The sequence below is a fragment of the Anolis carolinensis genome, chromosome 1 (assembly GCF_035594765.1).
Source record: "Anolis carolinensis isolate JA03-04 chromosome 1, rAnoCar3.1.pri, whole genome shotgun sequence".
Classification (NCBI taxonomy): domain Eukaryota; kingdom Metazoa; phylum Chordata; class Lepidosauria; order Squamata; family Dactyloidae; genus Anolis; species Anolis carolinensis.
The window spans coordinates 339,809,141-339,835,230 of NC_085841.1; the positions used below are offsets into that span (position 1 = coordinate 339,809,141).

The 26,090-nt window shown below is 40.7% G+C and overlaps 1 protein-coding gene across 6 annotated transcripts in view; it reads right to left on the reverse strand.

The window, feature by feature from the left end:
• Nucleotides 1-26,090, reverse strand: part of efcab11 (EF-hand calcium binding domain 11) — a 93,066-nt gene that overhangs the window by 15,700 nt on the left and 51,276 nt on the right. For 2 of the 6 annotated variants that reach the window (XM_062968400.1, XM_062968396.1), the window contains one exon: nt 23,054-24,661. The exons of 3 other annotated variants lie outside the window; for them this stretch is intronic. In XM_062968400.1, coding sequence (XP_062824470.1) covers nt 24,550-24,661 — 112 coding nt within the window. In that variant the 3' untranslated portion in view covers nt 23,054-24,549. Of the gene's footprint in view, nt 1-23,053; nt 24,662-26,090 lie in introns of those variants that run through there. One more of the 6 variants, XM_062968399.1, reaches the window with a different exon arrangement.

The following is a 26,090-nucleotide window of genomic DNA, read 5'->3' on the forward strand; positions in this document are numbered from 1 at the left end:
TCTTCTGATTTCTTTAATCAATTTTTATTCTGGCAATCCTACTGTTGAGTACTTTTCATAGTATTTTTTCCAAGTATTCCTTAGGAATGTGCATGCTCAGGAGAAGATTGAATCAATGATTGCTGGGTAGGACTGTTAGCATGCAGGATTCCATTGGTGGAAATGGGATTCCAAATGCATGAAAGTCACCAGCAGAATTGGTATAGTCAGGTGAGATTCCATCCCTTCCCCTTTAGTTATTCCCTCTATTCATGAGATGATTAGAGTGTGTCCAACTGGGAACGTTACTAAAAGCAGTGCTTGTTGTCAGTGTTTCCATGCTATGAATTTTGAAAATGATATGATCCACGCAAATCAAAATTCTATGCCAAGGGTGGACAAAACTGAATTCTGTGACCTGGGTGAGCACTGAACAACACATTTCCATTACAGTAGAGTCTCACTTATCCAAGCTAAACGGGCCGGCAGAAGCTTGGATAAGCGAATATCTTGGATAATAAGGAGGGATTAAGGAAAAGCCTATTAAACATCAAATTAGGTTATGATTTTACAAATTAAGCACCAAAACATCATGTTATACAACAAATTTGACAGAAAAAGTAGTTCAATATGCAGTAATGTTATGTTGTAATTACTGTATTTATGAATTTAGCACCAAAATATCATGATATATTGAAAACATTGACTACAAAAATGGCTTGGATAATTCAGAAACTTGGATAAGCGAGGCTTGGATAAGTGAGACTCTACTGTATTTGTAATCCAATGAACTGTGGAGATGATAAAGATGTATAAAATTATGCATAATTTAAAGTTGATAGAAAAGAAAAGAAATCCCACCACTTTCAAGATACTCTCGTAATATCACCTACTGAAGTTGAATGCAGTCAAATTCAGGAGAGAGAAAAGGCAAAGCAGTCACCCCTCTAACTTGGCAGTTTTGATTTTTGCAGTTTTGATTACTCAGGATTTAATTTTAAATGCCATCTATAAAACTATCTAAGTCCTCCAGTGTGACTCTATGGTCAACTTCCTCCAGTAATAGGAAGTCCCCCCAGCGTGGTTCTAGGTTCAGTTCCCAGTCGTAATCAATCATAGGGTCATGCTGGAAAAACTAAAAGGTGTTATTTCAGATTAAAAAAGAACAATTTTGTTATTTCCAATTTTTCACATTCCTGGAGATCCTGTGCCTCTAACCCAGTGAATGTGGAGGACTGGCTGTACTTCTTCACACAGTACATAGTCAAACTATTGAATTCACTACTTCAAGATTCACTGAGTCCCCTTGGGGAGATAGGAAGGGGTATAAATACAGTTTTATTATTTATTATTATTATTACCAAGATGTAGTGAATAGCTGCCAACAAGGTCAACTTTAAAGAGTAGTTATATGAATTTTGGGTGATTATGGCCATCAGTGGCTACTAGGTAGGATGGCTATAGATCTCCTCCAGCATCAGAGGCAAAATGCTTCTATTCAATTGCTCCTGAGCATGAAGAAGAAGGGTGATTTTGTAGTCCTGTCCTGCTTTGATGGTTTTTGTAAGCAACTAAGTGCAGGCCCCGTCTTCACTGCCATATAATCCAGTTTCTGAATCCAGATTATCTGCATTGAACTGGATTATATGGCAGTGTAGACTCATAGTTCAAAGCAAATAATCTGGGTTCAGATACTGGATTATATGGCAGTGTAGATCTAGTCCCAATTGGCACTGGTGTTTTCACTTCAGAGCCAAAGGAAAACATGGTTTTCTGTTGAAGATTTTGGTGGTTGCATGGTTTTCTCCAGTGCATTCACTATTTTAGTTTTAATTAGCTAGATGGTTTAGTATATTTGCAGAATGTACATTGCCTTTAAAATATGAAATGCTTCATATTTTAAATTGCTTTACTTTTTAAAAATCAGATGTATTGAATTGAGACTCTTGGATATAAGTTAAGATATAAACATGAGGAGATAGAGGTTGACCATTATGTGATTGGAATGTTGGATTCCATCAGTTTTTGATCTAACCAGGAATATGGAATATGGCCATACAGCCTGGAAAACTCACAGCAACCCAGTGATTACGGCCATGAAAGCCTTCGACAACACATTAACCAGGAATAGTTTTTCTTATTTTCTCACCTGGGGTGGTTCTCATAATAGTATCACTATTGTCACCGGCGACAAAGTCCTTCTTGAGTCACTTCTATGGGAAAGACTTCACTGGCAGAGACAAGAAAAAGACCTTTGAAAAAGATGCCTAATATCTTCTTATTCTCCACTAGCTAGATTCCCCTTTCCCCCCACAAGCTATTGTCTAACCAGCTAGCGTGAAAAAAGTTGTATTTACTTTTAAAAAGTTGATCCTTATTTGTTTTATCTGTCTCTATGGTATCTAATGCTTGGGAAAGGCAGTGGATGATACTTGGCATGTCACAGAGCCAAACCAAGCTGTAAGTTCAGGAAGGGATTCTGATGCCCATTGGGATGGAACTAATAGGCGAGCTCTCCAGCTAAGCAGAAAATTGGCTTCCTACTTGATCCCAGTCACTAGCCAGAGACTTTGCTCCTTTTTCTGGAAACCTCAAGGTAGGAATGAGAATTTGAAGCTTTAGATCAGAAACTGAAACTTGGCCAGCTTCTGTGCTGTGACTTGAGAGCCTACCAGTGAAATGGATGGCAGCAAGTTCATCTGCAATGCAGAGACACCTTGGAAAAGTGCAACAAAAATCACAAAAATGTTTTTGTATGTGTCCAGAGACATTATCTGAATAAAATTAGAGAAGTGGAAAATAAGCCTATTAGTCAAACGAACCAGTGCAATGTGGCCCAGATGTAATTTTCATAATGCCAAGTATGTGTATGCATGTGTAGCCCCAGCATTAGATGACCAGCTGAATTATATGAAATCATTCCTCAATTTGTGATTATCCCAAGAGAAAGCACTTTGTCTGCCAAACCGTCTTCCCAAAGTCTTTTAATGCTGACTTATTAATCAAGTCTTGTGCAGAGTGCATAATCTTAGCTTGTAAAGCTTGTAATATACTCCTGGAAATGAATCAAATTCTCTCCAGAAGCAGGAGGCAGAGGAGAAAATAAAAGGAGCTGTCAGACCATTGCTGAAAACAAATCTGACATTGTCTTCAAAAGACAAATGCTCTGACTTGGTATCAAATTGGCAACTATTTCACTATTTGCTTAGGGAAATGGAAAATACAGATTGGTAAACCAGAGAGTGCTTGGCAAAAGCTTAAGAAACTGTTGAGCTAGAAGACAGAGATTCAAAAATATGTCTGCTATTGCTGAGAAACATTCTGTGCAAGGATGAATCTATGCTGTAGAATTAATGCAATTTGACACCACTTTAACTGCCATGACTTAATGCTGTGGGATATGACAGTTGCAGTTTTACAAGGTCTTTAGTCTTCTCTGCCAAAGAGTGCTGGTGAGTCACCAAACTACAACTCTCAGGATTTCATAGCATTGAGCCATGGCATGGCAATTTAAGTGGTGTCGAACTACATTAATTTTACAGTGTAGATGCACCCCAAAAATCAAGATTGTTTTAATCATAGAGTGCTTCTGCACTGCCATGCAATCTGGGTCAAAATATGTATTAGAGAGATCTAGTTTGCTTTAGAGTGCCCAGACAAGATATTCATGAACTGTCTGGAAGCTGGGATGATGGCCACAAAGATCCACTGAGTGCAGATAGATCTGACCCAAGGATTTCCCACCTACCTCTTTCAGTGAGGTACACTGGTGAAAAACAGTTTCTTGGTGCTTTACTGCAGCAAGGCAAAGCAAGAGCTGTCAGTCATGCATACCCATGAAAACGCTGTGGTTTTCTTTCCGGGGAGGAGGTATTTTTTTACTTTCATGCTGGGCGGTGTATCTGGATTCTTTCTCCGACTGCTGCAGCATTAGCCATGTTAACAAAAGTGGTCTGCATTTGACATTCACCTTTTTATTGTGCAGTGTTTATATACACATGAGCTTCAGGAAAGTTTATGGCTTCATCCGGAATTCCCAGTGAGTTTTTTTAACATGTTGTTTCTAGCTGGATTCTTCATGTTGGAGCTCACATTGTGAGTGTACGTTTTGTAGACACTTCAACTTGGAGCCAGCTTCATGCTGGATTTTAGTGCCTGTATAGAAAAGCCCACAGCCAAAACAGCATGGGAAGAACATTAACACAAGCTTCCCTACTATTAGCCATGCTGATTGGGGATTGAAAACCAAACAATCTGAAGTTCTTCCACCCTATGTAATTTCTTGGGGTGGAAAGAGTATGAGACATTTCCTCTTTCATCAGAACCTTATTTGAACTCTGATGCTTTCCTCTCTACTTCGCGGATATTTGGTTCTGCTCCTGGTTATATTCTGTTTTGGTCCTAACTGCTGGCTTGCCCTATAGCTTTCAGCTCATTTCAGATTCTTAACCATGTCCTTGGTCTGAATCTTTCCTAAACTAATGGCAACCAGATGTATTGGACTACAATTCCCAGGTAGTGCAACACCTCAAGAGGGCACTAGATTGAGGAGAACTGCAGTAGAATGCAAAAAGTGGGACTGTGTTGCTTTCAGTGTTTACCAATCCTGCAGGTTTAGAAGTTTTATATAAAGCTTATGTGCCTAACTCATAAGTAGACAACTTACGTATGATGTTAGAGATGCTGGTGAACTACAACTATCTTTGTACCTAGCCAGCATAGATAATGGAGAGATATCCATGGGAACAACAAACCAGCAATGTCTGGAAGGTCACAAATTGCTCATCCCTTGTCTAAGTAGTGCCAGATTTTGACATTACTTTCCAAATAAGAATATGGCCAGATAGGACCTACAACACAACACTATATATCAGCCAAAAAAAAAAAGACAGCAAATTATATTCTATTGTGTGTATTTATTATTATGTCATAATTATGGTCTTTGATCCTGCACCCTGCTTATATGTTCTGGTTATTCATGGAATCATAGAATCTTAGAGTTGGAAGACACCTCATGGGCCATCCAGTCCAACTCTCTGCCAAGAAGCAGGAAAATCACACTCAAAGCACCCCTGACAGATGGCCATCCAGCCTCTGTTTAAAAGCCTCCAAAGAAAGAGCCTTCACCACACTCCAGGGCAGAGAGTTCCACTGCTGAACAACTCTCACAGTGAGGAATTCTTCCTAATGTTCAGGTGGAATCTCCTTTCCTGTAGTTTAAAGCCATTGTTCTGCATCCTAGTCTCCAGGGTGGCAGAAAACAAGCTTGCTCCCTCCTCACTATGACTTCCCCTCACATATTTATACATGGCTATCATGTCTCCTCTCAACCTTCTCTTCTGCAGGCTAAACGTGTCCAGCTCTTCAAGCTGCTCCTCATAGGGCTTGTTCTCCAGACCCTTGATCGTTTTAGTTGCTCTCCTCTGGACACATTCCACCTTGTTAACATCTCAAAACTGGACACAGTATTCCAGGTGTGGTCTGACCAAGGCAGAATAGAGGGGTAGCATGACTTCCCTGGATCTAGATGCTATACTCCTATTTATACAGGTCAAAATCCCATTGGCCTTTTTTTTTGCCACCACATCACATTGTAGGCTCATGTTTAACTTGTTGTCCATGAGGACTCCAAGATTTTTTTCACATGTACTGCTGTCTAGCCAGGCATCGTCCCCCATTCTGTATCTTTGCATTTCATTTTTTCTGCCTAAGTGGAGTATCTTGCGTTTGCCCCTGTTGAACTTCATTTTGTTAGTTTCGGCCCATCTCTCTAGTCTGTTAAGATGGTTTTGAATTCTGCTCCTGTCTTCTGGAGTGTTAGCTATCCCTCCCAATTTGGTGTCATCTGCAAATTTGATGATCGTGCCTTCTAACCCTTCATCTAAGTCGTTGAACAGAACCGGGCCCAAGACGGAACCCTGCGGCACTCCACTTGTGACTTCCTTCCAGGATGAAGAAGACACATTGGTGAGCACCCTTTGGGTTCATTCGCTTAACCAATTACAGATCCACCAACCGTAGTTTTGCCTAGCCCACATTGGACTAGTTTCTGACTAGAGTATAAGTAAATCAATTGTTGAATGGTGAGTCAATGTATAAGATAATTCAACTGATTCAACAATTTTACTCCAGTTAAGACTAACAATGTAATACTTTTGAGACTAACTGAAAAAATAATCAAAGCATAATCTTTCATGGACTGTTGTCCACTTCACTGGATGCATGGACAGCCATACGTTCAGGTACTTGTTGACATGGACTGGGGTCCATAAAATATTGTCTGTAGAAATTTCTTTTTCTCATTCTTGCTGGTGCCATAGGATTAAAAAAAACCCCACTTATTTTGCAGTCCTATATGCCATGACTCTCATCTAAATCCAATTGTTACTCTCAACTAGTCTCACTGAATGAGTCAAATTTACCTGAGTGTTGATTTACCAACTTCCCTTTGATTCAGTGGGTAGGTCTAATCTAATTAGACCAAAACTGAATTTAGGCCTGTAAAATCCTGAAGGAAGATTTTAAAATAGCTGAAAAGTTATACACTATGGTGCTTTTATTATATATTGGGGCCTTTGGTGTTTGTTAGAGAGTATCCGTCTATTTTGTATGCCAGTATGGTGAAACAGATTGTTGACTTACATTAGTAAAGTCCACATTCATTTTAAAACTGGTGACCAGGAATATAGCACATTTAAAAAATGTGTTTCCCACACATCCACTTGGAAAGTTTCAGCCACCTGTTGTGGTTTGGGTTGAAAAGCCTGGCTTGCTTCCAAAATTGGGATTTATGCGTGAAATTGGCTCTCTCTTCTTCAAGAAGAGAAGCATGGTTTACTGACTCAAACTCAGCTTGAACTTTCAAGAATTGGCTAACAAAGAGATGCAAAAGGTGTTGCATTTCACCAAATACTGAAGTTAAGTGGCCTCTAATCCAAAAGGAGAAACTCCCACCTAACTTTTTTTCTGAGAAGTATTCCCTCCTAATTTACGTGTATGTTATAAAGAAAGACTTTACAAAGATACCACAAGTATACAGCATGCATGAGGATCTCACTGTTTTTAGTATACAACCACACACTGTGTATGAAGCAATATGTTGGAGAGTTGGCTTGGACTGGCTTAAGGAAAGGAAACGAGTGAAAATGATCTCTCCTCATGGCATGTTGCTACTGTTGATATAATGTCAGCTGAATCTCGCATCCTCTCCTGAACACACCATTGGGAGACCCTGTGTTTATTGTTCAGCTGAAAAGGGAGGGGAGATTACAGCTTGCGGTGCCATCTGCGATTGTCACACTTCAGCCAAAACAATCTCTGCAGCCGAACCCACCAGCAGTGACACCTCGCTCATGCTTTGGCAATGAGGAGGGGAGGGGAAAAATGGCTCTTTCATTCTACCATATGAGAAGAGCTTGTTGCAAAGTAAAGCTATTAGTCGAGTACTATTCACTTGGTTGTAAGAGCACAGAGTTTTCCCACATTTTGAAGCGCTCGAAATTGCAAAAGCAAGGCGTGTAAGCCAGGGGAAGAATGGGTTTTTAAATTACTTCTGTCATAACACACTGTTACATAACTGCAATTCACCTGAAGGAACATTTTGTTTCATGTTGATTGAAAATTAAATTGCAAAAGGAAAAAGCCTCAATCCAAATACAACACTGGCTCTTTTATAACATGTTGCTGCAGACAAAATACTCAGGTAGTCGGCAAAATTTAGATACAACTGTATTTGAATACAGTTCTATTAACACTTTGGTTTATCACAATGAAATCTGTGGCTTCAGTTGATTACCAAAACCTAGGGCAAAAAAATTAAATGATGTATTTGTGCGGGACTGTGTCCCTCTTCTTATGAGCTGGTCATTGACTGTAATAAAGTGAACTTGAACTTGAACTAAATGGACAACTATCAACATGTTATGTTCCACACATGTCCTTGCATTATTAACAACTTTTACCCAAGTAGGCAATGTTAGCGTGTAATTTGACAATTTGCTCAGCAAGTTTTATATTACAAATAGAATTTACCTACCTACATATTTTCCTCACCAACATATAGTTGTTGAAGTGGTGCCTGAGTTATTAGAAGAAGGCATTGTTTGTTTTGGGATGTTAGGTAATATCACTGAAGTTTGGTCCAGATCCATCGTTGGCTGGGTTCAGGGCTCTCTGGATAAGGGTGAACTACAACTCCCAGATCTGAGGTCAATCACCCCCAAACCAGGCCCGTATACACAGTTGGCCACGTTGAGTCTGTGTGCCAAGTTTGGTCCAGATCTGACATCAGCTGGTATCAGTACTTTCTGGATGCAGGTGAACTATAAAATCAAGGTCCATTCCCACTAACCCCTGCGATATGTTCAGTTGGTCATGGGGCTCCTTTGTGCCAAGTTTGGTCCCAGTCCATTGTTGGTGGGGGTCACAGTTACAGTTACTACAAGTCCCATTATCCGTGGCAAGTTTGGTCCAAATCCATTGTTGGTGGGTCAGTTAACAGTGCTCTGTGGATGTAGGTAAAGATCAACTCTTGTAAATCATGGTGAATTCTCCTCAAACCTCTTGTTCAGTTGCTGATCAATTCCTCTGTTAATTGTGTGCCACAGGAAGGGGTAGTAAAGGCTTAAGGGAGAGGCAATGGGTGGGGTCATGCAAATTAAGGAACCCTGGGATGTTCATTCTGGAGGAAAAACAACATTTAGGATGAAATTGTCCCTGCATGAAAGCCTTCACTTGGGTGGGGGACAGAATGGTATTTGTGAAGGACACTGGCCGGGGTTGGGCTACATGTTCATGGAGCTCACTATAACCTGCATGTTAGTGGAGGGAGGGCCATTGCTGCCTTCTGCTCAGCGGGAACTACAGCTGTTTGTGGAGGTGGGAGGCTGTCTGTGTAAGTGGACATTTCCTCCACATACACACATACACCTTTTTCTCTTTTATTAAGTAGATAGATAGATAGATAGATAGATAGATAGATAGATAGATAGATAGATAGATAATTTTTCCTCCTGCAGACCTGTGAGTGCGCACCAGTGGAGGGAATAAAGTATAAAAAAAACAAGACAAATAACTCAGCCATGGCAAGACTCTCTCCCTTCACCCCCTCTTCTGCTCTTTCCCTACTTAGGTTTATGTTCCTTGGAAGAATGGTAATAAGTAACTATATGTTTTAAGCTTGATTATTGTATTTTATGGATTATTGTAAATGATTTTAGATGTGTTGCTGTTGTTATTGATTGTTTGACATTGAATTTTGCCAGTTGTTATAAGCCGCCCTGAGTCCCCTAGGGTGAGAAGGGCGGGGTAGAAATGTTGTAAATAAATAAATAAATGCTGTACAAGTGTCCTTTTTTCACAAATCAAATAAAGCCTTTGTCATTTGCCTTCATTCTGGTGAAATTCCTGGTTCCTCATTTCTGTTTCATGTCATCCACGGTTAGCGAAGCTTTCCAGGCATCCCTCAGCTATCCACAGGACTTAGAGAAACTTCCAAATTTCGGCATCAATATATTTCATGTAGCATGCTTTGTTTGGCGATTTGTTGTTGTTTTGTGCTTTAGTATTTGAAGACTCAAGTAGGATTCTGAGATATCAGAGTGCATCCACGCTGTAGAATGAATGCAGTTTGATACCACTTTATTTGCCGCTGCTCAATGCTATAGAATGATGGGAGTTGTAGTCTTGTGAGGTCTTTCACCTTGGCTGCTAAAGAGTGCTGCTACCTTACTCAACTACAAATCACATGATTCCATAGCATTGAGCCATGGCAGTTGAAGTGTGTCTGTGTGCATCCATTCTACAGTGTAGATGCACAGGATTTGAATCCCTTTGCAGCATAGAACCCCACTGGGTGGCCTTGAGCAAGTCACTCTCTTTCAGCCACAGAGGAAGGCAAAGGCAAAGGCAAACCCACTCTCTGAACAAATCTTGCCAAGAAAACCCTATGGTGAATTGTCATAACAAGGTGCATAATGATAACAATTTATTGTAAACTGTGTTGAGTGTCATACATGGAAGCAAGCCAAAATAAAGATAGAAATAAACAGGTAACTATAGGATAATGTAGGGAATCTGGTTACAAAGGATTCGGGGCAGTTATGGGTGCTGTGCTTCAACCTGTGGGGTGATGTGGAGTGAGCACAGGTTGTGTATTCCTGCACTACAAATATCCCTTTGCACAATAGAGTTGTATTACGCATGTGGATCAAGCTTTTAGTCACTTGAATTTTCAGAGATCATTTGCTTTGTCTAAATATATTGTTGCTATTTAAATGCAAAAACTAGGCTAGGCTGCAATCACATTGACTGAGTGATTCTTTTTAAAATTTCCTTTTCCTGCTGTAGAAGTACAAGTTGGAAATGGTCTTGATCTATCGGCAACCCTTTCCTGCAGATTAAAACATGCTGAATGACATGCCGTTTTTGCACAAGGGCTCCTAAAAAGCAACAGAGGCAAAGAAACTCCACGATAGTTGTCTGTTTTATGTATTTTACTGTGCAAGGCTGTTTTCAACATGTGCCAATAAAACGTGGCAAGAACACAGATAGCAGGTGCACATGAAAGCTGGTCAAAACGTCTACCAGTGCATCTACCAAATGACAAGCGGGAAATGGCTTTGTTAGAGTTTTGTTTACACCTAATAGAGAGACTGTCTATGAGACATTCTGGCCTGCTGCTGCTTCATTATGAGCACTCTGAGTTATGTATACTAATACTAAAGTAGGCTGGACTGTTCAAAATAGCTTGGGTTAACTAGAGTGTTGAACTTGAATCAAAGGAGGTCTGAGTTCAAAGCTTTGTTTTCCAGATGATTTTCTGGCTGGACCATTTGTAAGCAGAATGGGGGAATTGGATGCCGTTTTGTGTTTTGGCTCCTGCTTGTCCAGTGTTGATGGGTATCTTTCATTTTGTGCAGCCTGAGGACATGGACAGGATCATTGGAAAGGTGAGGGCTACCCCATGTATCCTAGATCCTTGCCCTTCCTGGCTGATCAAACAGGTCAGAGGGAATCTGGCAGAGTGGGTGAAGGTGGTGGTCAATGCCTCCTTGGAACAAGGCAAAGTTCCAGCTTTCCGAAAGGAGGCAGTTGTGAAGTCTATATTTAAAAAGCCATCCCTGAGCCCCTCTATAATGGATCACTATCAGCCAGTGTTTAACCTACCCTTTCTGAGTAAGATTTCTGGATGTTACGGATTATCTAGATCCATTTCAATCTGGTTTCTGGCCTGGCTATGGAACAGAGACAGCTTTGGTCACTTTGGTGGATGACCTACAAAGAGAGCTAGACAGGGAGTGTGTGTCCATGTTGGTTCTCTCAGCAGCTTTCAATACCATTGACCATGGTATCCTCCTGGATCGTCTTGATGGGATGGGACTGGGAGGCACTGTTTTACAGTGGCTCAATCTTTCCAGGCAGGCCACATCCAAAAGATGGTGCTGGGGGACTCCTGTTTGAACCCTTGGCGGTTGTCCTATGGGGTTCTATTTTGTCTCACATACTATTTAACATATACATGAAACCTGTGGGTGAGGTCATCTGAAGTTTTGGGGTTCAGTGCCACCCATATGCAGATGAGCCCCAACTGTACTGTTCCTTTCCACCTGAAGCCAAGGAAGCTGTCCTGATCCTAAACTAGTGTCTGTAATCAGTAATGGACTGGATGAGGGCAAACAAATTGAAACTTAATCCAGACAAGACAGAAATACTCTTGGCAAGTTGGAAGGCAGATAAGGGAATAAGAAGCCAGTGTGTGCTGGATGGGGTCACGTTCCCCCTGAAGACACAGATTCACAGTTTGGGGGTCCTCCTGGACCCAGCACTGAACTTGGAGGCCCAGGTGTCAGAGGTAGCCAGGAGAGCCTTTGCACAATTAAAACTTGTGCACGAATTGCATCTGTTCATTGGGAAGCCAGATCTGGCCATGGTGGTACATGCTTTAGTTACATCCCATCTGGATTACTGTAATGCGTTCTATGTGGGGCTGCCTTTAAAGAGTGCTTGGAAACTGCAGCTGGTCCAAACAGCTGCAACCAGGTTGCTAACTCTAGCTGAACCTCCCCTCCCCCCCCCCCCCCCCCCCAGGGTTGAAACAGCTCTACTGGCTGCAAGTCTGTAGTCTGTTTCTGGGCACAATTCAAAGTGTTGATTATAATCTTTAAAGCCCTAGACGGTTTAGGTCCTGGCTATTTGGCCGACCGCATCCCCTTGTACAAACCTGCCTGGGCCCTGAGATCTTCAGGTTCGTGGGAACGAGAGAGTGGGCCTTCTCTCTCAATGTTACTTTACTCTCAATCTTACTTTAGATGCCAGCTTAACATTAGTTTTCACTAAATAAGAATGCATGATACAGAGAAAATACATTGCATAATTTTAATTGAATGGTAGTTACAAATATTGACAATGTTTCTTCTCTTATAGGAAAGCTGATCCAGATTCTGATGGTCACATTACTAAATGATGATTCAGCCTGTTAGCGACACACCTGCTCCAAATAAATTGTATTGATAGCTACACACTTCCCATATCCAAATTCAGATTATTATAAAAAGGCTGCATTTTCCCTTCCCGATATACATACGCCTATCAATCAATAACCTTGATTATTCATCTGTCGCCCACCTTAAACTCCCATTGGAAGCCTCCCCATCTAATCCCCTTTCTCCCTTCACACCCCAGTGAGCAATCATGAGAGAGAGAGCTTTAGATGTCTCCCAACACACAGAGACATATACATTTACACACATGCAATACAGAACATGTTTTACCATCCTATGGTAGCAGATTAGGGATTTCACTGGGGGATGAGGGGTTTTGTATTAAGCAGTTTCAGTCACCTAATGCAACACTTTGGACTGGCTTTTGTGTAAGTGAAGCAAAATTCAGGCTCTGGTCCAACACATATAATTTATTCTTCACATTTGTGTATGTGCATTTATTCCAAAGAACACAGGGTGTTGAATGTATCCATCTGGTTTTCAAGTGGAGGAGGAGGAGTAAACAGCCCAAACAGCTTCTGCCCTCCTTCACCTTGCCATGCCGCTAAGGAGTAAAGCCCAGCCGAAGAGCCAACATACCACAGCTGACTCTTTTCGAGGATTTGTCATGGCAAAGCACCTCAACTGCAAACAACTTTTGTCCTCTGAGTGTGAACAAAGGACAAGGCACTGTGGTTGTTGTTGTTGACTCCCAGGCAAAGGTCATGGCAACCCTGCAGTTGCACCGGCTGTGTTATTTTCAAGCTTGTAATGGAAATACAGAAGAGCTTCAACACAGTAATTCCTTGAGCTTCCCTTTTCTTTCCAGTCAATGAAAGAGAGATTCCATAGGCACAAATGATATCATAAAACCACTTCTCAGAACAATCATACTGTACTCTGAATGTTAAATATAAAATGGCAACAACACAATTGCTGGATGGAGGATGCCACCCATCAATCTGTCCCATCAGGAGCCCCTGGTGGCGCAATGGGTTAAACCCTTGTGCTGACAGGAATGCTGACCGAAACATCAGTGGTTCGAATATGGGGAGCGGGGTGAGCTCCCATCTGTCAGCTCCAGTTTCCCATGCAGTGACATGAGAGTAGCCTCCCACAGGATGGTAAAGCATCTGGGCATCCCTTGGGCAATGTCCTTGCTAAAGGTAAATTCTCTCACATCAGAAGTGATTTTCAGTTTCTCAAGTCACTCCTAACATGAAAAATTATGTTCCATCCATCAACTAACAGCAAATCTTGTCCCTCAATGCCACACTGATTTGGCAGAACCCACATTTTATTTCCTGGAAACTCCAGGGTATTTATTTATTGTGTCAGAAGTGAGCTGAGGGTACAAGTTGTAATGTATTTGCAAACACAAAGTTTAAAAAACTTGGCATTATACTAAATGTCCTTTGAGCAATAGCTGGCCACTTGGAGTGCCTCTGGTGTTGCTGTAAGAAAGTCCTCCATTGTGCATGTGGCAGGGCTCAGACTGCATTGTAATAGGTGGTCTGTGGTTTGCTCTTATCCACACTCACATGCTGTGGACTCCATTTTGTAGACCCATTTCCTAAGGTTGGCTCTGCATCTCGTGGTGCCACAACATATCTGTTCAGCTCTTTTCAAGTCGATCAGTCTTCTGTGTGCTCAGGAGGGAGTCTGTCATCCGGCATCAGCCACTGATTGAGATTCTGGGTTTTAGCCTGCCACTTTTGGACTCTCACTTGCTGTTGTGTTTCTGCGATAATTTCTGTAGATCTCAGAAAACTATTTCTTGATTTAAGTCGTTGGCATGCTGGCTGATACCTGAACAGGGGGTGGGCTGGAGATCTCAATGCCTTGATCCTTTCATTGCTGGCTGCTACTTCCCAGCGGATGTCAGGTGGTGCAATGCTGGCTAAACAGTACAATTTCTCCAGCAGTGTGGGATGTAGAAATCCTGTGATAATGCAGCATGTCTCATTAAGAGCCACATCCACTGTTTTAATGTGGAGAGATGTATTCGACACTGGGCATGCATATTCAGCAGCAGAGTAGCAAAGCGCAAAAGCAGACGTCTTCTAAATAGATTTCATGGGTATCCTGCACTCTATTTAAATGTCGAGTTTTCTTTTGGGGGCTTTTAGCCAGTCTATGAAGCTTCTGGAAGGTACCTAAAGATAGAAAATTGGCCCTTGTGCCTAGTGTAGTTGCCCACCTGCAATTTGGCTGTAGAATTCAAGTTGAGAATGATGTAACTTCATTTACAATTTAGATTGGAAATCCTTCCTAATCTGTGATAAATTCTCCAGTGAGGCAGTTTCTAAGATAGGTTTGTTCTTAGGGTTGTTGTATGTCTTTCGGGCTGTGTGGCCATGTTCCAGAAGTATTATCTCCTGACGTTTCGCCCACATCTATGGCAAGCATCCTCCAAGGATGCTTGCCATAGATGTGGGCGAAACGTCAGGAGAGAATACTTCTGGAACATGGCCACACAGCCCGAAAGACATACAACAACCCTGTGATCCCGGCCATGAAAGCCTTCGACAACACATCGTTCTTAAGTTGAATTTGTATGTATGTCGGAACAAGTACATTTTTGAAGTGGAACTCCAGCCAAAAATATAGATTTTTACGTTTTGGATAGCATAGGGGGAGGGTTAACAACCTGTGGGGTTTGTTTTGCTCTCTGTGCCCATTCAGAAGATTTCACCTCACTTTCTGTTCCTGTGAGAACTGGACTTTGGCTTGCTGTGGAAACAAGGATTGGTGAGAAAGTTTCAGTAGAGACCCTATTTCCCCATGATAATAACTTTCACTTCCTATTGTCTCACCCCGAGGACTGCCTGCAGTTCTAATCCCATCTTCCTCCAGCTCTGCTCCAATCTCCTTGGCAATATAAGGCTGACTATTCTGACTGATCTCATTTTAAGTTTTCAGCACAGATAACATCCTGCCTTGTATCTGTATAGGTAATAAGATTTGCTCTCAAATAAGAACCAGAATACATGGCTTAAAACAAAACACAGCATTAGTTCCTCTGTAGATTTTTTTTAAAAAATGTTATCATTCAGACCACCTTAATACTCATTTAATTATTCATTTTGTTTACTTACTGTGCAGCTATTACCTATAATATGGTGCAAATCCCCAGCAGACTACAACACCAGATGCTAGTTTTCTATCTGCAATCCCATAAGACAAACTAAAGTATCATCAGGAGGGTTTTAAAATAAGCCCAATTACATTTGTGCTAGCATGTTAATTCACCTAAAAGAAAACTGAACAAATAAGTAATGAGCTTGCAGTCAATGTTTTTTTCTGTTACATAACACTTTTCATTTTGGCTCACAGTTAGGAACATGTCCATATATCAAATAAATCCAGTGATCCATCATGCTCCCACTGTGGTTGGTAAACTGTTGTGTTGTGTGTCTGGGGTGCTGCACTGAATCCTTCTTCAGATGTGGGTAGGGTCCACATCCCCACTGAATTTTCTGTTTGACAGTAGAAGTGTAATTCCTTCTGTGGTAGAGCAGGGTTCTAAAGTGTACTTTGGTACTGTGTAGTCTGAAAGCCAATGAGGTATGGCTGAGTGCTAGACTACAACTCTGGCAACCAGGGTTTGAATCCCCACTCAGCCATGGAAACCCACTTGGGTAACCCTTGACAAGTCACACATTCACAGCCTCAGAAACCGCCATGATAGGATCGCCTTAGGGCCCCCATAAATCAGAAATGACTTTAAGGCGGCAACAACAAGCAGCCATGCAGTTCAATAATACCGCTGGCAAAATCTATTTTGTCAAAAAAATTATCAAATTTATCAATCATGCATGCATGCTTCTAATCAAGAACTATTTCTAGAATGGACATAAACTTTTATAACTAGCTTGTTTAGCAGAAATGTATGAGGCTTGTTAGGAAAACACAGCTAAGGAAATGCAGACTGAAGGAGAAGGAGAACAGATAGCCCCACAGATTAAAGTTTTATGCTTAAATAAAAATGTATTTTCAGTCTATGAGTGAAATGCTCTAGAAAATCAGTTTTTATGAACATGAGTTTCAATCATTCTTGCTTATGGAATAGCCTTACATTGGAGAGTCTTCCTTTTCTTGGCATTCTTACTTTTACATATTTGGGTGAATGTTTCCTAGGGTTCTGGGTGTTTTTGTTTTGGGTGGACAGAAGCTAAGTCAGGGCACTCCATCATGTTTTCCCACTGGACATAAAGCTGTTATATGGGCTGAAAATGCAAAATATTGCAATGTGGTTGTAGGGCAAATTAATCATCGCAGGAAGGTCCATATCCAAAACTGTACTGTAAAAAACAATTTAAGCAATTAATTCAAATGAGAGATGGCAGACTACCGTTTCAGTAAAAAGTGATGCATTCATATCTGGAGGTAACAATAATTTTCTGGAACCAGAGTTACATTGAAATACAACAATGCGATGTCATGGCAATTTGTGTTTAAATATGGAAACTTTATGACATATTCTGAATCTTTAATGTTGGCATTTTTCATTGAATATCTTCATTTGGTGTCAAACTTCACATCCCGTTTAAGAGTAAAGAGCTGTGAAGCTTTGCTTTAAGTACCTGTCAAGCAAGAATACTTCTTAGAGTATAACTACAGTAAACAATGACATTCTCCTGCCAAAATATCTCAACCAAGATTCATTCTCTCCAATAGCAGGCATGTTCATTGGGATATTCAAATAGGAAATTGTGTGACTTCTCTTCATATTATTTATCAGAAACATGTGATACCACAGTGGTCTACTGTTGTTCTTCAGAGTGTGCCAAGCATATTCTTGAACAGTCAGCGATAGACATAGAAAAAAGTTGGTATGGACTACCAGGAACAGAATACAAAACAATCTTAATAGATTAGAGAGATGGGCCAAAACTAATAAAATGAAGTTCAACAGGGACAAATGCAAGATACTTCACTTAGGTAGAAAAAATGAAATGCAAAGATACAGAATGGGAGACGCCTGGTTCGACAGCAGTACGTGTGAAAAAAACTTTGGAGTCCTTGTAAACAACAAGTTAAACATGAGCAGGCAATGTGATGCGGCAGCTAAAAAGGCCAATGGGATTTTGGCCTGCATAGATAGGAGTATAGCGTCTAGATCCAGGGAAGTCATGCTTCCCCTCTATTCTATTGACCAAGGCAGAATAGAGGGGTAGCATGACTTCCCTGGATCTAGACACTGTGTTCCTTTTTACGCAGGCCAAAATCCCATTGGCTTTTTTCTTTGTTGCATGACATTGTTGGCTCTTGTTTTAACTTGTCCATGAGGACTCCAAGATGTTTTTCACAGTTGAGCCAGGCATCGTCCCCCATTCTGTATCTTTGCATTTCATTTGGTCAGACTACACCTGGAATCCTGTGTCCAATTCTAGGCGCTACAATTGAAGGGAGATGTTGACAAGCTGGAATGTGTCCAGAGGAGGGTGACTAAAATGATCAAGGGTCTGGAGAACAAGCCCTATGAGGAGTGGCTGAAAGAGCTGGGCATGTTTAGCCTACAGAAGAGAAGGGTGAGAGGAGACATGATAGCCATGTATAAATATGTGAGGGGAAGTCATAGGAAGGAGGGAGAAAGCCTGTCTTCTGCTGCCCTGGAGACTAGGATGTGGAACAGTGGCTTCAAACTACAGGAAAGGAGATTTCACCTGAACATCAGGAAGAACTCCCGAACTGTGAGAGCTGTTCGGCAGTGGAACTCTTTCCCCAGGATTGTGGTTGAGGCTCCTTCTTTGGAGGCTTTTAAGCAGAGACTGGATGGCCATCTGTTGGGGATGCTTTGAATGCAATTTCCTCCTTTTTGGCAGGGGGTTGGACTGGATGGCACATGAGGTCTCTTTCAACTCTATGATTCTATGATTCTATGACTATTATAGTTAAAAACCCTTCCCAAGTATCTTTTCAGATTCTCAGAGAAGAGAAAGAGAATCATGCTGGATATTGAATGGAGCACTTAGTGAACATTGATGTTCAGCGACAGGCCAATACTTTGCCATTAAATGCTTTCAAGTCAACTTTGACCTATGGCAACCCTATGAGTAAGAGACCTCCAAGTCACTTTGTCTTCAGTCAAGGAAGCCATGGCTTGAGTCTGTAAGATTTTAGCATGCCTGTTGAGTCTATCCACTTATAATTTGGTTTTCCTTTTTTCTTACTGCCTTCTACCTCACTACCCACCGAGATCAGGCAAGCTCCCACTTTGTTAGCTTTTAGGAAAGATTTGAAAACATGGCTCTTCCGCTGTGCTTTCGGTGAGTAATTTCTGTTATATATTTCTGTATTGCTCCCCCCTTAACATCTACCCTCTAGATTGCCCCACTATCATGTGTCCCTGTCCACAGTGGAGTACTCCTCTGTCCCTCTCACTTCGAGTTTTTATTCTTGTGTTCTTGCGGCCTGCCCTGTTTTTACTGGGTTTTTTTTTTGATGTAATGTCTATCATCATGTATTGTATTGCTTTTAATTGTGTTATGGTATGCTGTTTTATATTGTATTGTATTATATTGTATTGCTCTGGGCGTGACCCCATGTTAGCCGCCCCGAGTCCCCGTTGGGGAGATGGTGGCGGGGTATAAATAAAGTATTATTATTATTATTATTATTATTATTATTATTATTATTACCATACCAAGCATTATTGTCTTTTCTAGTGAGTCATGTCTTCTCTTGATATGGCCAAAGTACAACAGACTCAGTTTAGCCATCTTGGTTTCTATGGAGAATTCAGGTTTGATTTGCTCTGTGATCCATTTATTTGTCTTTTTAGTAGTCTACAGTCTTTGCAGAATTCTTCTCCAGCAGCAAATGAATACACAAATGATCTAGAGCAGTGGTTCTCAACGTGTGGGTCCCTGGGTGTTTTCGCCTGCAACTCCCAGAAATCGCAGCCAGTTTACCAGTTGTTAGGAGTTATGGGAGTTGAAGGCCAAAACATCTGAGGGCCCACCGGTTGAAAACCACTGAACTAGAGCAATTTGATCCCTGAAACATACCAGATCCCTTAATTTCAATAAAGCCAAAAATTGTTACACAAATATTGTTGAACTACAACATTGAGCAAGTTTCATAACTGGTAATCTGGCTGTTATTGTTGGAAGTTTCAATTCAACAATCTCTGAAAGGCTTCACAAATCTTTTATCTGACTTGACCTGAACAAAATTGTCTCATCATAGACCTTTCATCTTTGGAGGTCTTTCAACAGAGGTTGTGAAGATGTACCTGACTGAATTATAATTTTTAATAATTGTTAGAAGGATAATTTCTGTACCAGCTGCCATTTTGAAATGCTGGTTCAGTAACACAACAGAGATGGGAGAGGAGGTGGTGAGAAAAGAGATGCTGGAATGTGGGGAGGGCTAGGTTTCCACAGCAATGGGTCACTCTGAACCTTTATTTATTTATTTATTTATTTAATTTATATACTGCTCTTCTCCCCCAGGGGAACCCAGAGTGGACCTTCAAGGCTTCAGCCTGCAGAAGCAACCAAAAGATAATGCAGTTGCAAACTGAGAAACAATGACTTCATTGAGAATCTCATGCATACTCAGTGAGGCGAGAAGGTGGAGTGAGAGGAGGGACAAGAGCTGAGAGTGGAGCTGGGGGTGGAAAGAAGGTGGAACTTGGAAGTGCATTGGGAGGGGTGAAGGAATGTTAATGTGGAATGCGCAACCTGTATAAATTGCTTCCCTTTTCTTTGTACTGGGTAGTACCTGGCAATCCCAGAGGGCACCATTAGTTTTCTGCCGCAGTAATAACACTTCTGTAATTTATAATCTCCTCGTTTCTGGTCTCAATTGCGAAACAAGGCCAGGAATATTTAAAGGAAGGCATGCCTTCACAGTTGGATGGGCATTTTTCAGGACTGTATTAGTGGTGTAATCTTGCATGGCAAGGAGATAGACTAAAGGGCCCATATAGTCCCTTCCAACTCCATGATTCTAGGAAATTGCCCAGCTAACCAAGCAGAATAAAGCTCTCTTATCAAGGACATATTCTCTTCAATCCATTTTGAGGTGAATTAATCTCTTGACCAATCCCACCACCCACCATTTTTGTGGGGACAAGAGACTCTTCATGTTGTTCCATTAATACTTCATAAATATCTTAATTTGCTAATCTGATATTTTATCATGTTCAAAACAATAAAGTGGTATGTATTCCCAGATTTATACTGTGAAATATGCCAAGTGCTTTTACTGAATCATTTTGTAGCATATTCCCCAGTTCTGCTGACGCTTACTTCTTCTCATATCTCATACCTGTATCCCTTTGTCACAAAAAGAAAGAAACTAGGCCACATGTTTAAATTGCTTGGGACTCTATTACCTTCCCTAAAAAATTCTGGTTGATTTCATTAATTTCAGTGCCACAGTCAGCTGCTAACTATATGATTTCTATTCTGTAACTTTCACCCCACTGCTACCACACTTATTTATTTACACCCCAAGCAATATTCAAAGATCTTAGGGCAGCAAAAATTTATTAAGAAAATTAGCAAGACAGTTTAAAACCATTAGAACAACATTTCACAATTTAAAACCATACACACCTGAAGATAAAATCAATTAGTCTCCAAAGGTTTTCATAAAGAACCATCTTTATTCCACTGGAAGAATTCAAATGTCAGCAATAATCACACCTGTAAGAAGGAGATATTCCAGCACTGAGATACTTCCACAAAGAAGACCTCCCATTGCCCCTACTCATGGGACAAAGAAGATAGGATTTCCTGCCGATCTGGCTTAGATGAGGCAGACAGAGGGAGTACGGTTATCCCAAGTCCTTAGCGATTACATTTTATCACCAGTACCTTGAGGCCAAACTGGAAGTGTAATGCTAGTCAGTTCAATTCCTTTAAAGTTGGTGTTCTATGGTTTTCACCTGGTGTTCTGTTTAGAAACAAACTGCTGCACTTTGCACTATCTGCAGCATCCAGGTCATCTTAAAGGGAAATGTCATGTAGAGTACATTGCCATAGTTGAATTGGGAGGTTATCAGTGCTTTGACTATTGTGGCAGTTGTCACTGTCCAGGAAATAACATAGTTGGCAAACTAGATGGAGCTATTTCTAGGCCATCTGATAAACAACTAATTTAGAAGCTCTATTTTCTTTTTTTCTCTTCCTAAGCCTTCTGAACCTCCAGCATTCCCTTTCTCCAAACTTGAGGAAGTGGAATGCAATGTCATACAGGGATTTACCTGATTCTTGAACCCAACAATCACCAATTCACAATGCCCCTATCTTAATCAGATTCTGTTTTGTGGGTTTTCATTCAGGTCATTACTGTATCCAGACTCTGGTCCAGCATCTGCCAAACTTCAGCTGACCTCAGCCACAAGGAATAGTACAGCTGTGTGTTGTCAAAATAGGAATGGCACTCAACTTCAAACTCCATCTCACCAAGTCGCTTCATATAGATACTGAACAGAATGGGAGACAAGAAAAAACCCAGTGACACCAGATAACTTAATGGTCATGGAATTGAACACAAGTTCTCTGATGCCACTTCTAGGGGTGCTTCCAGGCATAAGGAAAAACCAAGCAGAAACGGGTAAAAATAACCCGCTTCCACATTTGGTTTTGTGTCCCCACCCTCAACCCAAATCCCAGGCTTTCCCTCAAGGGGTGGCTGAATGGCATTCCAGATCAAAGGTTGACTCAGGATGCCATCCAGCCCCCAACCCAAGCCACACATTTGGGCCCAAAAATTTACCAGACATGACCTGGTAGTCACAGAGTCTTTCCGGAGAGTCATCTTAAGTTGAGGAAACGGCGCATCAGGAGATGGGAGAAGGGAACCCAAAAGTCTGAGATGGCTGTGTAGATTGACCCCTGAGATTGTATGACGTGGTCCCGAGAGTCAATTCACATAGGACCTACAGCTGGTAAGATTCGGACCTTAGCTTAAAATCTGAATCTTACCAGATGTTTAATTAATGCGGAGTAAACTGGTAAAACCCAGTTTACTCCACATTAATTTGCTTTTACCAGATATGTTGTTTGGACGCCTCCAGTAAAAGCGAGGCAGGTCTTGCATTAAAGGTCTGTTTGGAAGGAGACTAGGACTGGATTACTGATAAGAGCTAAACTCCTGTATCACAGTGCTTTCTACTCATATCAGATAGTTGATTCAGATACCGTGATCAATGATATTGAAAATGCTTGAGAGTTAGAAAGCACTCTCGTCTTTCAGCTGGAATGGATAAGTCAGGGCAACCAAAACCATTTCAGTACAGTTTCCTGGCCTGAAGTCAAGCTGATATAGGTCTAAATCACAGCTGTCTTTTTGAGAACAGGTAAGCAAAGAACTAATTTTAATTTATACTGCCTTGCAAAAAGGGAGTTGGCAGTAAACAATATCAGTCCAAAACAGAATGAAATGAACCATCATACAACAGAATCCAGTTTAAAATGAGTTCGATTATAACAAATTCTCATTTTTTTTCCCTACCTTCTGTGAAATGTAGGCAAATGATACCTTAAATTCATATGGCAAAGAGAGCTGGAGATGCTATTTAGATAATAAGACTCTTACAAAGCTGGAAAAAAAAATCACAACATGATAGAATAAGCTAGCGTTAAGCAAGAGTGTATTTATTTTATTAACTCGTTTGAACCACCATTCATCCTTCCAGGTACTGCATACACATTGTACAAATATTATTAACAGAATATATAACACAATAAAGAGGAGTAAAGGCTGCAAATACAACACAGAGAGTGCCAAAGGCTAGTGGGGAAGGAAGGAGCAGAAATGGATCTAAGGGCCCTTCTACCCGAGGCATCAAAACGACACATCAGGTAAACACAGATGAATCCAAAGTAAACTGGGGTTTTCCAGTTTACTCTAAATCAACCAAACACCTCAAAAGACCCAGACCTTCCTAAAAGGTCACCCTCGCCTCCCAGCCTCTCATTTAGCCCCAAAACGTACATGAGGGATCCCTCCTACCACCACCCCCCTCCCAATGCATCATTTGATGCACCAGGAGATTTTGTCAGAGTTTTTGTTAAGATTTGGGGCTAAATGGGGGGCTGGCCGGCTGCTCTCCTGGGTCAACTTCTGGCTGATCCGGGAGGGCATGTAGCCATACAACCACTGGGAAAACTCAGGCTTTGAGGGAGGTGGAGGGCCTCAATCCTGGGAGGAACTGGGATAAAATATCCCACTTCCTCCTGGGATTTAAGGCATGTCTGGAACGTCCTTAATACTCAGGCTGAAAACCTCTTTAGATCTCAGACTGAGATTTTCTTGATAATGAAGCAACATGTGAGCCTTCATATGGAGTTGTGCATAGTCTTATCTGACTTTGAACCTGCTGAATTTTTCTTGCCTTACTATCCCTCTCAGCTAATGGTAAAGGATGATGGGAGTTGAAGTCCAACAATATGTTGAGGACTATTCTTTCCCAACACTGGTATTACATTACATTGCTTTGCCATTCCAACATTCAAACTGTTAGCAAGGCTCCTTTGCCTTCCTTTAATTGGAATTCTGTCACAGTGAGACCAGCAATGAAAACACAATAAAGTCAAGATCAGCAGACCTTCTGATTTCAATGGATCTTGTTCCCTTGTAAGTGTACAGAAGTTTGAGCTTTAAATATTCTATAAGATTAAAGATGGCACACAAATATATTTGCTAAAGAATGCTACTAACATGGACCCATATTATAATCTTCCACTAAGATGCTGTGAAAGTTGCTTGTAAAACAAGGTATAAATGAATAAAATGAACAAATTGTTTACAGAATATTGTAAAGACCCCATTTTTAAGTTAGATGTAATCAGATTCTGAAAATATTATTATTAACATTTTTTCTTTTCCTCACTTTCATATGCAATTATCAGAGAAAGGAAAACCATGAAGACATAAAAAATAGAAAACTAGACTACATTGGGGGGAAACTAATATGTACACACACACACACAAGAAAACACTGTATGTTCAATGGAAAATTCAATGAATTTTTATAGTATCACATGTAAATTAATTTCTTTTTTAAAATTTCTGTAGGAATATGCTGTGCAAACTTAGGAAAACTTAAAGAGAACATATTTTGATATTTTCATGGGAAAACATACTTAAGTGAAATTGCTGAAAGATTTTCTTGTCCATAGTTCATTGCTAATTCAAAGTCTTTGTAGCTAATATGGCCATCAGAATCCTGATCAACTTCCCTAAAAAAGAAAAATATTGTCAATATAACTACCATTCAATTGAGAAAATACATACATGGTATTCTATTTACACAATCCATTATTAATTTAGAATACTGACTATACCTTGTAAAAATTGATAATCAAGTTGACATCTACAGAAGGGAAATGTGGGAAGCGAAGGGGTATACACTAGGCCACCAGAAGAGACCTTGAATAACTGTAACCCCTCAATTGCTGTCCCTCAATACCCTCAAGAGGAGTAAGGGGGAAACTGTCATGCTCCCACTCCTGGACATTCAAGGCAGGGACTGTTACCTTTAACAACTAAAAGTCATTTCCTGTTTAACAAAAAAAGGATTTCCTCGGTTTAAATGGCCCAGGGAGACAAAAGAAAGGGGGGAAATGTCCCCATGCCTCCAAAAGACATTGAGAGCAAACTTTTAAAAAATTACCTGTGTGGACCATATGCAATCTTACCTGTTTGCCCACTCACCCCTATTTAAAGGCACTTGCGCACACAGCACATTTTCAAATGATACTGTAATGAAGGTTGATCTGATCTCACAGAATAACAGATATGAAAGTTCTTCTGTAGACCATCAAGTCCAATACCCCATTCAATGGAGGCTATCAAGCTGGAGCATCCCCAGCAGGCAGCTGTCTAGGCTTTTTTGAAGACATCCAAAGAAAGAAGCCTTTGGAAATCAGTTTAATTGTCAAACAGTTCTCACTGTCAAGAAATTCCTACTGATGTTCAACCCAATCTAGTCCTGTCTTCTGTGGTAGCAGTTAATAAACCTGCACTCTTCTCTTTCTGACAACTCTTTAGATATTTAAAGAGGCCTCTCATGTCACCTCTCTGTCTCCGCTCCATCAGATTTTGACTCAGCACAGTATGAAAAAAATCTAAATCTTTTACATATTGCTCATAGTATATTATTGTGTTTGTGCAAGCTTCTAATTGTTCCTGACAAAGTAGTAGACAAGGAATTATCTCAGTAGCCTCCGGAAGCAACCTTGACCAATCATATTTAATTTCTTGCATACTAATTTAGCAGTCTAACTCTTAACATTCACAAGAATATGGCATGGCAGAGATAAAAGTACAAATGACACACTAAGGCCCCATCTACACTGATTATATAATGCAGTTTCAAACTGCATTATATGGAAACGTAGATGGGGCCTGAAATAGCATAAGATTATGCTGTTACACCACTGTGAATAAAGTTACATTTCTTCTGCCTATTAAACTCTTTGACTGCTACAAAACTGAAATAGGTCATCAACACTGCAGGATGACAGGTGAACCATTCCAATGCCTGTCTCCTTTAGCTCGTCATGGTATTATATAAATGGAAAAGGATCATTACTGTTACATAGTCCCTTCAAGTATTTTCCTTATGCAGCTACCATAGAAAAGGTTAAGATTAGCATGAAGATTAGC